Here is a 16843-nt window from a genome sequence, read left to right on the forward strand (position 1 = left end):
TGGTTATTAAAACGATGAATATTGGGGCGCCTGGGTGACTCAGTTGGTTGAGCGTCCAGCTTCGGCTCAGGGCATGATCTCCCGGTTCATGGGTTCGAGCCCCACATCGGGCTCTGTGCTCAGAGCCTGGAGCCTGTCCTCGGATTCTGTGTATCCCTCCTTCTCTGCCCCTCCCCTGCTCATGCTGTCTCTCTCTCTCTCAAAAATAAATAAAACCTTAAAAAATTTAAAAAAATAAAATAAAATAAAATGATGAATATTGACTTATCTCCAAATTGGGAAATAGTTCTATAGGATCTTTCCTATTAGCAAGTTAACACATTACATCTAAGACTGAAAAACCAAGAAGTAGTATAACCAAGATATGTAGAAATATAGAGGAAAATTAGCTAAAATAGTTGCAAGTAGTTGCCCCTGGGTGGTGAGAATCAGGTTCAGGAAAGAGTCGGTGGACAACCACTATTATTGATTATTAGCCTGGTAAGAGTATTTTATTTTTTTCAATTGTGCACCTATACAGCTTTGATTAAATTTTTGAAAAAAATTTAAATTAAAGTGGAAAAGAGAATATTTAAACATGATTTCAAGCACCCTCAAATGTACCTGGAAACAAAAGCACTGGGGCAGAAAGGTCTAGAGGTGAAAAGCAGAGTTAAAGTTCATGTTTAAAGTCCCTGGTGAACACCTTTCAGTACCTTTCTGTCTCCCAAGCCATGCAATCTGAGTCTTGGTTGCCCTTTTTCTCACTCTAGTTCAGCCATGGTGGCCTTTTAAGTGTCCTTCAATCAAGCCAAGCATATTCCTGCCCCAGGGCCTTTGTACTTGCTGTTCCCTCTGCCTGGAACATCCTTTCCCCGGATCTTCCCATAATGGATTTCTTTTCATAGTCTGGGTCCTAACTGGAAAGTTTTCCACTTAGAGCAGCCTTCCTGAACCACCTAAATCGAAGACTGCCCCACCTCCACCCATCACTATCAATCCTGTTATCTTCCACAGCTCTGGAATTGTACATTCATTGATCTGTTTATCATCTCTCTCCTCCAGTGTAAGTTCCATGAGAGCAGGGAATCTGGATGTCTTCTGGCTTGCGAAATCCTCAGCATGTAGAACAGTGCTTGGCACACAGTAGGTGCTCCATAAATATCTGTAGAATGAGCAGATACAGACAGGGGCAGCTGAGTTAGTATGCTGAGGGGCTGGATGGGCCAGCGGCATGGGGAGGAGGCTGCCGCCTCTGCCTGGGCCCTGCCCTGGGTAAACAGGCCTCCCTCTGCTCAGACGGCCACTGTTTGACAACTGTCTGCTGTGGGCCCCAGCCATGCTGGGCCACCACACGGCCAAGGCCCCGGATTCCCTGGGACCAGCAGCAGAGGCAGCCACACCTCAGGGAGAGCTAGTGAAGGAACAGGTTGAAAAGTTATCCAAACAGGCATGAGGAAGTGCGGAGTCTGTGGTGAGACAGAGAGAACAGTTGGCCCTTCCCTGGGCAGAGCCCAGAGGAGCTGGAGGGAGGCCCTGGCACACCCAGTGGGCAGCCTCCCAGGCTGGGCCTCCAGGACCCAATTCTGGTCCCCACGCTGGCCCTGACTTGCAGAGGGACCTCAGGCACTTGCCACCTCTGGGTCTCAGTTTCCTCCTCTGTAAATCAAGGGACCAGGGCAGGTCCATGGTTTCCAAATTTAAACAAACAAACAAAATGGCAGTGGCAGTCTCTCTTCAAACAAAATCTTACCCGGAAGCCAATTCCCAGGAATGATATAATGAAGGCACTTACAACGAGTGTGGTGGTGCAGGAAGTGCTCAAACTGTAGCCCCAGGCCCTTTGGAGTAGCCTCATGGTGAAAACCCCCAGGCTCCTTACACTACCAGTTTCTTCTGTTTCTTCTGGTTTCTTCTTGGTTTCTTCTTCTTCGTGCTGCAGGGTGGGAGAGGTACAGCCAGAGGGAGCATCTAGACTCTGTAATGAAAGTAGAGCAGATTCAAGCCCCACAAGCTTCTGTGATCTCAGGCAATTTACTCCACCTTTTTGAGCCTTGGTTTCCCCTCTAAATCTGGTATTATAGGGGCCCCTGGGTGACTCAGTCAGTTAAGCGTCCGCCTCATGGTTTCAGCTCAGGTCAGGCTCTGCACTGACAGCACAGAGCCTGCTTGGGATTTTCTCATTCTCTTTCTGTCCCTCCCTCCTCAAAATAAATAAATAAACTTTAAATCTGGCATCATAAATAGTACTTCCTTCAGGGTATCATATGTTCAGCACAGAACCCAGCACCTAGTAAATTCTCAATAAGAATACTGAAAAAAATCAACATTGGTTATTAGGAGGGGTCATAGAAATGACTGGAAGAGGGGCACCTGGGTGGCTTAGTCGGTTAAGTGTCCGACTTTCGCTCAGGTCATGATCTCGTGGTTCGTGGGTTCGAGCCCCGCATTGGGCTCTGTGCTGACTGCCAGTTCAGAGCCTGGAGCCTGTTTCAGAGTCTGTGACTCCCTCTCTCTCTGACCCTCCCCTGCTCATGCTGTCTCTCTCTCTCTCTCCTAGAAATAAATAAAACATTAAAAAAAAAAAAAAAGAAACGACTGGAAGAGCTGGGAAAGGGAGTTGGGAGTTGGGAAAATATTTAATGACTCTGAATCTCAGTTTCCTTCTCTAAAGCATGGTCGAGGGTTTCATGGAGATCAGAGGTTGAGATCCAGCCCACCCAGTTTGGATTTTTGCATAAAATTTGAATTGACTGCTAACCTTTAAAAATCCCAACTTCCTGCTCCATTCAAAACTTGGGATGCTCTGGAGACACTGATTCCTCATAGCCACGAAGCAAAAGTTAAAAGTCGAGCAATTTCAATTGGGTGTGCTTTCTAATTTGCTGCAGTCCCTACCATTTCCTATGTCCCCACACTGAAGTTACAGTGATGAATATAAAAGAAACATTGTCTGCTGCACCGTTTTTCTTATAGCAAAGTGTGACATACGTTTCTATACCATCTGCTCCATATACTATTGAGAGTTTGAGACCCCTGATTCTAAGACCAAGGAAGCTCATTATTTCTGAGAACAGTCTCCTGTATTATAGATGTATCATGTTTTAGTGTGACTATTCAAACAGTTAAAATTACACACGTGGCTCTCATTGTATTTCTGTTGAATGGAGTTGTTCTAGTCCTTTGGCTGCCATAGGAGTGACCGAGTTCACCGCTAACTGATCCCGCCGCCATGTCCCACGCTGGCTAGACCAGTCCTAGCCAAACCACTCGGGCTCATGTCCCTGGCTGGCTCTTCTCCCCTGCCTACATTTATCTCTGGTGTCCCCACCCTCGTTGCCTGCCTGTCTGGAGGCCCCAGGCTCCAAAACTCCAGGCCCGTCTTCTAGAATTCTCCTCTTGGGAAATCTCACCTCCCAGCCCCCATCTGGCAGCCATTGTGTTTTCTTTATCAGATATTCACATAAAACAATAGTCAATTTGAAACTTCATTACACATCTATTCTTCCATCTCCAGTCTGCTGAATTTACCCCAAATCCAGTAATTTTGGGGGTGGAGCTGGGGTGGGGAGAGGTTTATTTTTCCCCCTTCTCCAGGGCAAGTCATAGTTTTTCCAGAGATAAGGTAGACTAGGTTTGGGGGAGGGACACAAGTCCTTCTATGGTGAAGGTGTTGACTTTGTTTTTGGAAGAGATAATGTCCACAGCTGCCCTGGGGAGATGAGAGAATTCTGAAGGACTCAGGGAAGCAGGAAGAAAAAAAGAGTCTTGGCAGGGATGAAGACCCCCTTCCCCTCTTCGACCTTGTCTGGTAGTGGCTGAGAACTTGTGCTGCAGAGTCAGGACCACTTGGGTTAGGGCCATGGAAGCCACATGCCTTAGACAGGTGACAGTGCCTCTATGACCCTCAGTCTCCTCGTCTGTGAAATGAGGATAAGAACAGACCTATCCTAGCAGTGCTTTTGCGCATAGTGCTCCATAAATGCTTGCTATCATCATACCTTTGAAAAAGGGCCTGTAGTGGCAATATGGGATAATTTGAATCATTTTTTTATTTTGCTTTGGTGCGTTTTCATAATTCTCCTACCATGAACCTGTTTAAAAAATAATAATAGAGAGAGGAGGGCTAAAATTAAGTGGGAATGTCACCGTAACACAGGGCTCCAACAGGGGGTAGTAGATCTGGAAACAGGTAAGAAATCTTAAGAGTCGAAAGTTCACACACCCATTTAATATCTTAAACCAAAGTTCCCAGAGGAAAGGTGATTTGGCCAAAAGTCTACAACAAGTTAGTGGCACAGCCAAGTGTGGATGGCCGACCATGGAGGTCACTATAGTGGACTTTCCCAAGGCCAAGCAGATGAGAAAGATTCTATTGTTAAATGTCTGGAGGGGTGCCTGGGTGGCTCAGTGGGTTAAGCGTCCGACTTAGGCTCAGGTCATGATCTTGCAGTTTGTGGGTTCGAGCCCCATGTCGAGTTCTGTGCTGGCAGCTCAGAGCCTGGAGCCTGTTCGGATTCTGTGTCTCCCTCTCTCTCTGCCCCTCCCCTGCTCCTGCTCTGTCTCTCTCTGTCTCAAAAATGAATAAAAGCTATTAAAAAAGTTAAAAAAATAAATGTCTGGAAAACGCTGGATTGAAGAGAGCTGTGCAAATTCCATTACAGAGCACTTCTCAGAGCCCTTAACACATGACAGTGTGTCTCCACGGACACCCCCAGTGGGCCCACCATGGCTCATCACAGAGTCCCTTGAAAAACATTAACATCCACTAAAGCTCTCCTCGCTCCCCAAGCACAGAAACGTTGTAGTTTAGCTACATTCTTAGATCTAAAAAAACCAATAATTTTTTAGATATTTTAAATAGTGTGAATTTTTAAAATTACATTTGAGGGGCGCCTGGGCAGCTCAGTCAGTTAAGCATCTGACTTCAGCTCAGGTCATGATCTCATGGTCCATGAGTTCAAGACCCATGCTGGGCTCTGTGCTGACAGCTCAGAGCCTGGAGCCTGCTTCAGGTTCTGTTTCCCTCTCTCTCTGCCCCTTCCTTGCTCACACTCTGTCTCTCTCTCTCTCAGAAATAAATAAATATCTTTTAAAAATGCTGATATGTAGAAAGTTAGTTTTTTCATAATACCTTTCCTTTTTTCTTTACTTTTCTCTTTTTTTTTAATGTTTTATTTATTTCTAGGAGAGAGAGAGAGACAGCGTGAGCAGGAGAGGGGCAGAGAGAGAGGAAGATACAGACTCTGAAATAGGCTCCAGGCTCTGAGCTGGCAGTCAGCACAGAGCCCGACGCGGGGCTCGAACCCACGAACCGCGAGATCATGACCTAAGCGAAAGTCGGACGCTTAACCGACTAAGCCACCCAGACGCCCCACTTTAATATTTTATTTTTAAGTAATCTCTACACCCAACGAGAGGCTCAAACTCACAACCCTGAGACTGAGAGTTGCATGCTCCACCGACTGAGCCAGCCAGGTGCCCCAGGAACTATTTCTTCTTGATCCAAATCCTTTTTTGGTTATGTTAGCCAAGAACATCTTTGATTAGATTGCTGCTTGTCTTTTCACTTCCTTTAGAGCCTCTTTTGTTGTACAGAAGTTTACGGTTACACAGTAGTTACATTCTGGTTAAATTATAAATCAGGTTGTTAAATTTACTAATCTCTACTTTTATGACTTGTGCTTATCGCATCTTATCCATAAAATCTTTCAGTGCCCTGTGATTGTAAAGATAATACACATACTATTTTCTTCAAGTTTTAAAGTTTTATTTTTCATCTTTAGGTGTTTGTTCATAGAAATAGATTTTTTTAAAGTGTATTTGTTTTTGAGAGAGAGAGCGTGTGTACAAGTGAGGAAGGCGCAGAGAGAGAGGGAGAGAGACAATCCCAAGCAGGCTCTGCACTGTTACAAGGGGCTTAAACTCATGAACCATGAGATCATGACCTGAGCTGAAATCAAGAATCAAACACTTCCTTACGACTGAGCCACCTGGGAATCATAGGAATTGATTTTTGTGTGTGGTATGAAAGAGAGATGCCATTTTATTTTCCTTTCTATGGAGAGCCAATTGGCCCTGCACCATTTCTGAATAGGACATCCTTTCTTGACTGACATGCAACGTCATTTCCTTTTGTCTCTCATTTTCAAATATATGTAGACCGGTTTCTAGGGTCTGTATATTGTTCTGCTTCTCTATCTCTAGGAGCCATGTTAAAAAAAATTTTTTTTTAAAAACCCAGGTGAGTGAATCCACAATTATACCAAAATTGAAAGTGTCTGACATTGGGTGAGCTCAAGCCTCACTTCAGGTGAACCTCATTTCCCTCTCTCTCTCCCTCTTTCTCAGCCCCTCTTTCTCTATCTCAAAATAACTCTCTCAAACCTACTTGGGATTCTCTCTCTCTCTCTCTCTCTCTCTGTCCCTCCCCTGCTCTCTCTCAAAATAAATGCATAAACTTCAAAAAAAAGCTGAATAGTATTCCATGATATGTATATATCACATTTGATTTTTCTGTTTATCCGTCAGCTGATGGTTGGGTTACTTCTACTTTTTGGCTGTTGTGAATACATGGCTATGAAATGAGTGTCACATATCTCTTCCAGACCATGCTTTCATGCCTCTGCGGATATACCCAGAAGTGAATTTGTTGAATCATACGGCAATTCTAGTTTCAGTTCTTTTAAGGAATTGCCAGGCGGCTCTCCATAGTAGCTGCGTTATTTGATATCCCCACCAGCAGTTTCAAAGGGTTCTGATTTTTCCATTCACCCACCAACACTTGTTAGGATCTGTTTGTTGTTTTTAATAATATCCATTCTAACAGGTATGAGGTGGCAGCTCATTGTAGTTTTGCACTGATTAGCATTGCACTAATGATCAGTGATGGGGAGCATCTTTTCATGTGCTTCTTGGTCATTCGTATATTTTCTTTGAAGAAATGTCTATTCACATCCTTTGCCCATTTTAAAATCTGTTTTGTTATTGTTGGGTTGCAGGAATTTATATACTCTGGACATGAACCCTTTAATGGCTCTATGGTTACAAATATACTCTCCCATTCCATGGACTACCTTCTCATTCTGTTGATAGTGCTCTTTGGTGCACAAAAGGTTTTAATCTCAACGTGGTCCAGCTAATCTATTTTTTCTTTTGTTTCCTGTGCTTTTGGTATCATAGCCAAAGAAGTCACTGCTAGATCCAATGTCATGAATATTTTCTCCTATGTTTTCTTCCAAGATTTTTATAATTTTAGCTCTTATGTTGAGGCCTTAACCAATTCTGTGTTAATTTTTATGTAGGGTGTAAGTTAGGAAGTGTAAGTAAGTAAGTTTTATCCATTTGCATGCCGAGGTCCAGTTTTTCCAACACGAGTTTGGTTTTGATCAAATTTTAGTTAAGACTTCTGCACAGGGGAGATGCTACTTTGATTCTATTTGGTATCATAGCCAAAGAAGTCACTGCTAGATCCAATGTCATGAATATTTTCTCCTATGTTTTCTTCCAAGATTTTTATAATTTTAGCTCTTATGTTGAGGCCTTAACCAATTCTGTGTTAATTTTTATGTAGGGTGTAAGTTAGGGTGTAGTTTTATCTATTTGCATGCCGAGGTCCAGTTTTTCCAACACAAGTTTGGTTTTGATCAAATTTTAGTTAAGACTTCTGCACAGGGGAGATGCTACTTTGATTCGACCTTTGATTGACTGCTGGGATCCTTTCACAGCACTTCCTGATAGGTGGTCGATTAGCTTAGGCTTGATGCTTCCAATGACAAGAGGCTCACTACTTAATAAAGCAGCTTTTCTCCTGGTAGAACTATTGTATCTGGTAGAAAAATCTTAATTTTGGACACAAACCTTCCACCCTGTAGCATTCCTCTGTTGGTCCTGGTTTGTTTTCTGGGGCTCTGAGCGGAGAGCAGCCTCTTTTCCAAAGTAAAGTACTTTGACTTAAGTAACACAACTACATGATAGGCAAGTGTATGCCAGGTTATAAGGTTTATGACATTTACTCCACAAAGCAATCGATTAACAAGTCCTATTATTGATTCCTTTTTCACAGATGAAGCAAACAAGGCTCGAAGAGCTTATGATTTTCAGAAGGTCAGTTATATAATAGGAGCACTGATATATCGAAGGCAGTGGCCTTGACCATTCTGCTACATTGCCCCTGTCCTCATCCCCAACAGCCAGCCTGAAACTCCTTTGGTTCTTTATTCTTCAAAGGACATGGCTTTCTCATCCTGTTCCATCCTATGACACAGGAAGTCTTTACATATTTTGGATATTAATTACCTATCAGATATAGGCTTTGCAAATTTTTTCTCCCGTTCCATAAGATGCCTTTTCCTGTTGTTGATGGTTTCCCTTTTTGTACAGAAGCTTTTCTTGATTTCATGTTGTCCCACCTGTTTATTTTTGTTTTCTTTGCTTTTTGTGTCATGCGTATGGTCCCTTAAGGGTAGAATGCAGCAGACGTCTTAGCTCCTTTGGCCTGAGCACTACATCCTTCCTGATGTCACACAAAATCAGGTTAGAGGTGTGTACAGCTGCTACCAAATAAAACCTCTAGAATCTGGTCACGTCACCTGCCACTAGGCAGCTCACCCCAGCCACGCTGTCCAGGTCATTTATTTTTAACCAGTGTGGAGGATTTCTCATTCCTCTTCATCGAGTTCAAACATTTCGCCAGGGGCGCCTGGTGGCTCAGTCAGTTAAGGATCTGACTCTTGATTTCGGCTCCGGTCATGATCTCACAGTTTGTGAGTTCGAGCCCTGTGTCTGGCTCTGTACAGCACAGAGCCTGCTTCAGCCTCGGTGTCTTCCTTTCTCTCTGCCCCTCCCCTGCCCATGCAGTCTCTCTCTCTTTAAGAAACACTTCTCCAAATGCATGTGGGTCTTGATCCTGCCATTATTTCATAGCTCGCACATGTGCAGAACTCCCTGCGTGCCAGAAACAGTTCTGAGTCCTGTCCGTATATTAGCATGATTAATCCCCACTGCCTCCTAATGACTACATATCGTTATCATCCCTATTTTGCCAATTAGAAAATAGTCACAGAGCAGTTAAGTAACTCCCCGAAGGTCACACAGCCAGCGCGTAGCAGAACCAGAACTCAAGCCCAGAAAGTCAGGCTCCAGAATTTGTGCTCTCAGCCTCTATACAGATGCTTCCAAACATCTGACAGTCTCAGTCAGCCTTATGGGCCCCCAAAGATTGACATGGACTTAGAGACCTCCTTTTTTTTTTTTTTTTTTAAACAAAGAGAACAGATCAAGGGCTCAGAGGCTTTGAAAGGCAACAGTACTATCTAATTCAGGATAGAAGTACAATGGTTTATGTCATTCTGTTTATTTTCCCATTGCTTTCTACTTAAGATACTGGTGTTTTACTTGGCCGTAATAACATTTCCTTCTAAAACAAATAAATAAAAATAAGTATGTCGATGTAAGAAAAATGTTAAGTGTTAGTAAAGGTGGTTTCCAAATATAACAAAAATCATAAAGGTCATAGGAAAATCAGTGCTCTTTGGAAAGATCCTGTGTAGTCAAGTTAGGTGAGGCTGTGCTGTAATGACAAAAAGGCCCTAAGTCTCAGTGGCTTACACAGCTGAGCCTGTCACTCACTTACGGTTCTTGTCCGTCAGAGGCTGGCGGGGTGCACTTCCCACCGTGCTGACCCCATATCCGTACTTGCTTCCGAAACAGCCCCAGCTCAGGCCCTTCAAGCTCCTGCCCAGGTGTGCCGCCCAGGTGTGCCACCCAGGTGTGCCGCGGGTTGTTTCTGCTCTCATTTCATTGGCCAGAACAAGTCACATGGTCACATCTAACTTCAGAGGAGCAAGAAAGTGTAGTCCTGTCATGTGCTGGAAATGAGAGACGTGGAACAGTTGAGAACAGCCGGCAGATAGACCGTGAGTAAAGCAGTCTGAAAGATGGGTCTAGAAAAGGAGACTGAGTCACTGGATTGGCCTGTCTTTGATCATGACGACCAGGCGACCAGCTCCACCAGGGGCCTTCAGCACCTGTTCTCAGAGAAAGGACTCTGGTCCCCCAAGGACAAGACAGTCTGACAGCACCGTTCCTTAAGCCATTCTCGGCAGCAACTCAGGATGCTTTTGGCTGGGGGCGCTGTTGCTTCATAGAGTTACACCTGAGCTCTCTGGTCAGGTTTTGTTTGTTCCCTGAAGGTAGATGCAGCAGGTTGGGCTTCGGCTGAGATAGGATTTGGTTTCGTCACTACTTTGAAAAGATACCCGGAGAAGGGTAATCGGAAAGGAGAGGAATTCAAAGATAGGGTCCAAGGAACCATTTTCCAGGCAAAGAAAAAAAAAAAAAAAAAAAGAATGTGTAAAGACGCTGAGCCAGAAAAACGAACGAAAGGCTGGCGTCCACGGGGACAGTGGGGAGTGGAATGAAACGGAAGCTGGGGATGCGGGGATAGAGACGCAAGATCCATGGGAGTTTTGAATTTTGTGAGTTTAATTATAAATGCCTAGGGAGCCATAAAAGTTTGAGTATGAGGGAGACCTGATGCAGTCTGTGTGTAAAGAATCATCCCTGCTTCCCCCGCCCCCTGGCCCCCCTCCCGGTCAAGAGCGGATGGTAGGAGCCGGGAGAAAAGAAGCGAAGTCTTTCGCACACCTGCAGAGATGATACTGATGTGGACAGGGTTGGCTGTGGTGCAGATGCAAAGATGGTGAAAATCTGAGCTACTGTTAGAGGTGGCAAGCTCTGGGTTTCCTGATGATTCGGGAGGGAAGGACGCAAAGATAGTGACTCCCAGGGTGTGGGCTTGAATAGCTGAGATGGGGCTGGGTGAGGGGCAGTGACAATGCAGGCGTCATTACTATTGTTCTCTTTCAAAGACTGAGGAAGGGGGAGTGAATTGTCCTTCACTAATCTCCTAACTGAACTCCAATTCTGGTGTGTCTACCCCCCACGACCTCCTTCCCCCACTCTCCCAGACCCATACAGTAATTTTTATAATGGGGGATGATGTCTTTAAATGTGAAAATCCATGGGGCACCTGGGTGGCTCAGTCGGTTAAGCGTCCGACTTCAGCTCAGGTCATGATTTCACAGTTCGTGGGTTTGAGCCCCGCATCGGGCTCTGTGCTGACAGCCAGCTCAGAGCCTGGAGCCTGCTTCAGATTCTGTGTCTCACTCTCTCTCTGATCCTCCCCTGCTCACACTGTCTCTCTCTCTCTCTCAGAAATAAATAAAACATAAAAAAAATGTGAAAATCCATATATGCCCCTGAATGCAAATGTACATTAAGAGCGGAGCCAGCACAAAGTCTGGGACCCTCCTCAAAGGCGCCGGCACGTTGGGACCAAGTGTTGGGAACAGAAATTTCATAGAGGCTGTAAGGGCAGCGCCATAGCAGCCTTGGGGAACAAGTTTTAAACTCTTGCTGTCTGGTTGGCGCAGTGGCCAAGTGCTGGTGTGTCCCTGGGGGGGTGGTAGCTCGCTCCTCGACTAAACCCACACCGTAGTGACTCGTGATCCAGTCGCCTTCCCACTGGGCTCGGAGAGACAAGTGCGTTGTGGCCTCTGATTGGTGGGATTGTAATGCTACTTCCGCTGTGATTGGTTAAACCTGTGCGGTTATTTGAACGTTTCTCAGCGCCATTCCAGCATTGGCCACTAGGAGGAGCCCGAGATGCGCAAAGCGAGGCTCTTGGGCGAGTGTGAGCGGTTTCCTCCCCGACGCCCTCCGGTTCTGCCTCCGCGCGGGTTGCGGGTTCTGCCCTGTGCCCTCAGGCAACCACCGGACTGGGGTGGGGGTGGGGGGTGGGGGACGGTGTTAGAACTCCCAGTTCCGGCCCGGGTGGCCACGCTTCTCTGCACAGCCCCTTTGGCCCCTTCCTCTGGCTCCCAGCCCCGCAGAGGACATTGGTTGGTCCAGGGGTGGAGCAGTGAGTTCGCGAAGGTTTGTGAAGGCCCAGATCCAAAATGCAAAATTGTGGAGTCTGTCAAAGGAGACAGTACAGCTCCCCTCCCTCCACTGCGCCCTCTGCCCGCCTCGGAGTCCTTCTCTCAAGTTGAATAGCCTCCACCGAGCCTTTTAAAATCCTTGAAGGACTTGACCAAAGGAACGTCTCTTTGGAGTTTAGGACTGTGCCACGCAGGTCAAGGCCACTAGGGAGACCACTCTATCTAAGACCACCCTCCCGCCCCCCATCATCCCCAGGCGCTATCACAGCCTGCAGTTTCATTGTCTTACCATTGCACTTCATCAGTATTTGAAATTCTCTTTTCATTTTTTAAATTTTTTTTTGAGAGTGCATGCGTGAGTGGGGGAGGGNAGTTGGAAGCTAAACTGACCGAGCCACCCAGACGCCCCTGAAATTCTCTTTTGCAAAATTTATTTACTTGCTTACTCTCTGTCCATCACACCTCCCCATCAAAACGTAAGCTTTGTGAGGGAAGGAATAGGCAGGGCCAGACACGCCCAAGAATGCCCAGTTACGTTTGAATGTGAGATAAACAACTTATTTTTTAAGGATAAGTATGCTTCCTGCATTATTTGGTACATATTTGTATGAAAACATCTTTCAATGTTTATCTTAAATGTAACCGGGTGCCCTGCAAGTCTGTGGGAGAAGAAGCTTGCCTATTGGCTTCACAGCAATGGTGCACAGGGGAGATGCTGAATAAAGGTGAAATGGATGGATACATTCCTTCATTCCTCCACTCATTTGTCCATCCAACCCCTTATATTAAGTTCCAGCTGGGTCCTGGGAATTTAACAGTAAATGGGACACAGTCCAATGAAGGAGGCAGAGAAGGAAGCAACAACCACCATTTGACTACACTGTGATGGTGTAAAGAGTTGGGGGCCGAGTGAGCACAAAGGAGGAGCCAGCAGGGCTGCCCAGAGGCAGATGCGCAGATGGGACTTGGAGGCGCCCGGGGAGAAAAGAAAGGTGTGACAGCAGCTGTGGGCAGGAGGCCTGGCGTGTGTGAAGGCCAGAGCCAAGGCAAAGGCTGTGTGATTTGAAAGAGGTGAGTGGCTCTTCAAAGGTGGGGGACAGATGTGCAGTGTGGGTGGGGCGGTCAGAGAGAGCGGAGGAGACTCATTCACTGAGCGTCAGTACCCAGCAGGCAGGTGCAGCAGTGATGCTAGGGTGGTATTACTGTGCCCATTGTATAGATGAGGGAAGTGAGAGAAAGGAAATGCTCGGCCTGCCAAACGAGTGGCAAAGGCTGAGCTTCACACTCCTGTCTGACAGACTCCGAAACCTGTACTGGGTTAGGGATTGGAACCCCAATTGGAGGATGAAGAAACTGAGGCTCAGAAAGGTAACGAGGCAGGACCCAGGAGTCCAGGATGCTGTACTTCCTGTTCCTGTTTGGGTTGGGTCTCCAGGACCCCCTTGCTGAGCCCTGTGGCTAATTCCTTGCATGGGTCCGGGGCGGGTCCACGGTTTCTATGGAGACCACTCCTACCATCCCTGAAATCTCATTGTGACCAGTATTAAGAGATTAGCGCGCCCGGCAGCCCTCCAGGGTCTTGGGTGCCAGGGTGCCGGAGCTCCCTCCAGGATGAAGAGGCTGCTCACCGTGCGGGACCCCATAGCACCCGCAGGAGGATGTCCAACTGGGGCCAGGGCTCCCCCCAGCACCTCCCAGGTATGGTCCCGACTCCACAGCTACCTGGAGAGGAGGACGGGGTGGCAGAAGAGAGACCCACGACCCAGGGGACGAGTCCCAGATTTTGGAGCAGGGTCGAGGCCTTGGACCCCTGGCCCCCAACCCAGGAAGGCCCAGGGTCTTTGATAGGCAGATGCCACTCTGATCAAGGCAGATCCAGATCCCCTCAGCAAGGCGAGGGGAGCATTATAGAGTCTTTTAGCTAAAGACCAGCTACCTCTCCTCCCTCATTTTGCAGTTTGGGGAACTGAGGCACAGCGAAGTGACAGCCCGAAGTCAGTGAGGTAGTGAACTGGAGCTGGTGGACAGTCATGGCCCCTGGGGTCACCTGAGCAGAAGACAGTGATTCACATGGCCTTGTCCCCTCTGCCTTGAATTCCAAATGCTCCTTCCTGACCTCCACGAAGGGGGTCCCCTCGTCTTCCTCCCCCAGCCTGTCCCATTGGCTATGCTTCCCTTCCCTCCCTTCCTCTCTCCTCCTGACCCTCCCGGCCTCCCGCACAGGCCGAGCTGGGCAGAGAGCTCCTGGTAGCCTCCACCGCACCGGAGGACATGGCCACTGGGCCCTAACCATCCCATCCAGAGGACATCCCCTGACTAGGTCACCACCTGGATGACGGTGGACGTTTTTGGTTCCCTGCTCCAGCCTCTCTGTGTCTTCGGGGTCCAGACGCAGTGGGGGCCCCTCCAGCCCAGCCCCACCCCACCTCCCGCCAGGCCAGCACCAGAGAGATTTAGGTCAGGCTCCAGCGCTCACCGGGCCAGGTTTTCTGGAAGGCCACATTGAGACAGGGGGACAAACACAGCTCTGGAACCAGGTAGAGACAGCTCAAAGCACTATTGACCCAGCAATGTGAGCCTCACTGTGCTCACCATGGAGGGGGGCAGTACCCCTTCCTTCCTCCAAGCTTGCTCTCAGCGGCCGCCGCTGTGCTATGAAATCACCGGAAGTGCAGGAGTGTAAGGGCAGGGCGGTCATTCATGGTCTTACACGCTGCTCGGTGTGCGTGAAGCCAACCAGGAAGAGGCATAAGGAAGTACGAGGGGTGGTTGCCTGTGGTGAGGACCAGGAGTGGACCGGTGGACAGCGGGAAGATGGGGACCAAGACTTCTCAAAGTGCACCTTTTTTATTGTTTCGATTAAAAAAAATTGTTTTAAGTGTTCATTTATTTTCATGACAGAGCATGAGCAGGGGAGGGGCAGAGAGAGAGAGAGGGAGACACAGAACCTGAAGCAGGCTCCAGGCTGCAAGCTGTCAGCACAGAGCCCAATGCGGGGCTCAAACTCATAAACCATTCATGAGCCAAAGTCGAACCGAGCCACCCAGGAGCCCCTTGATTTTTGAACCATGTGAATGTAATACGGATTCAAAAATTAATTTAAAAATGTTAACATGGGGCGCCTGAGTGGCTAAGTTGGTTAAGCATCCAACTCTTTGATTTTGGCTCAGGTTGTGATCTCATGGTTTGTGAGTTCAAGCCCCTCTGCTGATGCGCAGAGTCTGCTTGGAATTCTCTCTCTCCCTCTTTGCCCCTCCCCTATGTGCCTTCTCTTTCTTTGTCTCTCAAAATAAAGAAATAAACATTAAGGAAAAATATTTTAACAAATCAGGTACAATATCATGTAGCGATAACAATCACGCGTACCTCAACAATAGAACGGGAGGGTAGCCAACACTGAGACCCAAGTACTAGGACTTGACATAGTCACAAAGGAAGCCTGCCTTTGAATCTCTGACTTTTCGACCTGGAAAGGCCCTTTATTTCAAGCCAATCTCATTTGCCAATAGCAAAATAATGGTCATTGGTCCCAAGAATCAGGAGGTCTTTACATTCTGGCCACAGTGCTAGGCGCTGTCTGAATATCATCTCACTGAACAGGCATTCTGACTACCAGGAAGCTATCATCATTCCCATTTTACAGATGAGGAAACTGAGCCTCACTGAAGTTGCAACTAGTGAGCTGCAGACCATGGATGCATTTCTAGGCTTAAAAAAATTTTTTTTTGATGTTTGTTTATTTTTGAGAGACAGAGAGACAGAGAGGCAGAGAACAAGCGAGGCAGGGGTTGGTGCAGAAAGAGAAGGAAACACAGAATTTGAAGTAGGCTTCAGGCTCTGAGCTGTCAACACAGAGCCCGATGCAGGGCTCCAACTCATTTATTGGGAGATCACGACTTGAACCAAAGTCGGATGCTCAACTGACTGAGCCACCCAGGTGCCCCCCTTTAGGCCTTTCTAACTTCCACGGCGGGTCTCGATCTTGGCTGCACATCAGAATCACGTAGGAACTTTATTTTTTTAACGTTTATTTATTTTTGAGAGGGACAGAAGATGAGTTGGGGGGGGTGGGAAGCAGAGAGAGAGGGAGACACAGAATTTGAAGCAGGCTCCCGTCTCTGAGCTGTCAGCACAGAGCCCAACGCAGGGCTCAAATCCGTGAACTGTGGGATCATGACCTGAGCCGAAGTCGGACACCTAACTGCCTGAGCCACCCAGGTGCCCCTAGAATCACCTAGGATCTTTAAAAAATACTGATGCCTGGCACCCACCCACCCCAATCCCAAGATTTGATTATGGGTCTGTGATATGGTCTGGGCATCCATATTTTTTTAAACGTTTTAAAGGTCCCAAGTGATTCATTGTCAGGGTTGAATCTCTGCTTTACTCAAGACAACTTTTCAAATGGGAAACCAAGGCCAGGGAGGAAAATGACCTTGCTCAAGGTCAGTGGCTGGAAGCTGAGCTGAGTCAGGGCTCTCAGGGAGCCTTTGTGAAAATAAATAAGAGGTGTTCTCCTCTGGAAAGACAAATCTCCATAGGCACTTGGTTTGGTAAGTGAAACAAGGGCTGGATTTCTACACTGACTCACCTCCTTGCACAGAGGAAGCTTTGTGCAGTGAGCAACCTGTACAACCGTATGCAGCAACCCTTGCCTGAGTCTCAGGACTCCCAAAGTGTCCATCTCAGTGACTTTTGGGCAAATCCCTGGGACCCTTCAGTACAAGGGTGCAGGGAGACCCAGGGTGGTTCCTGGGATGTGGGTTTATCCCTTACACCATGACCAGGGCCTGGGCCAGGCAGGGGCTTGCTATCATCCTTCAGGCCCCACAGGGGCTGGGCAGGCTCCATCTAACTCCGAAGGTCACTTCTGCAGATAAAGTCAGGAACATAACAGGGGTGGGAGGGGGGGGGGAGGGGCA

The 16843-nt window shown here is 47.3% G+C and overlaps 1 protein-coding gene and 1 long non-coding RNA gene across 5 annotated transcripts in view; one reads left to right on the plus strand and one right to left on the minus strand.

The window, feature by feature from the left end:
• Positions 1-518: 518 nt before the first annotated feature.
• LOC144232432 (uncharacterized) overlaps positions 519-16843 on the minus strand; it is an 18836-nt gene continuing 2511 nt past the window's right edge. Inside the window, exons 2-3 of the long non-coding RNA XR_013335393.1 lie at positions 1775-1957; positions 519-1144 (exon numbers count right to left, since the gene is read on the minus strand). This is a non-coding gene — a long non-coding RNA (uncharacterized LOC144232432). The remainder of the gene's footprint in view (positions 1145-1774; positions 1958-16843) is intronic.
• HNF4A (hepatocyte nuclear factor 4 alpha) overlaps positions 13523-16843 on the plus strand; it is a 35545-nt gene continuing 32224 nt past the window's right edge. For all 4 annotated transcript variants that reach the window (XR_013335392.1, XM_077765264.1, XM_077765265.1 and 1 more), the window contains exon 1: positions 13523-13619. Coding sequence is in view for 3 of the 4 variants with exons in the window: in XM_077765264.1 (XP_077621390.1) it covers positions 13580-13619 (40 nt within the window). In the remaining variant the exon portion in view is untranslated. The remainder of the gene's footprint in view (positions 13620-16843) is intronic.

Source organism: Crocuta crocuta, unplaced genomic scaffold (assembly GCF_008692635.1).
Source record: "Crocuta crocuta isolate KB4526 unplaced genomic scaffold, BGI_CrCroc_1.0 scaffold477, whole genome shotgun sequence".
In the NCBI taxonomy this organism is placed as follows: domain Eukaryota; kingdom Metazoa; phylum Chordata; class Mammalia; order Carnivora; family Hyaenidae; genus Crocuta; species Crocuta crocuta.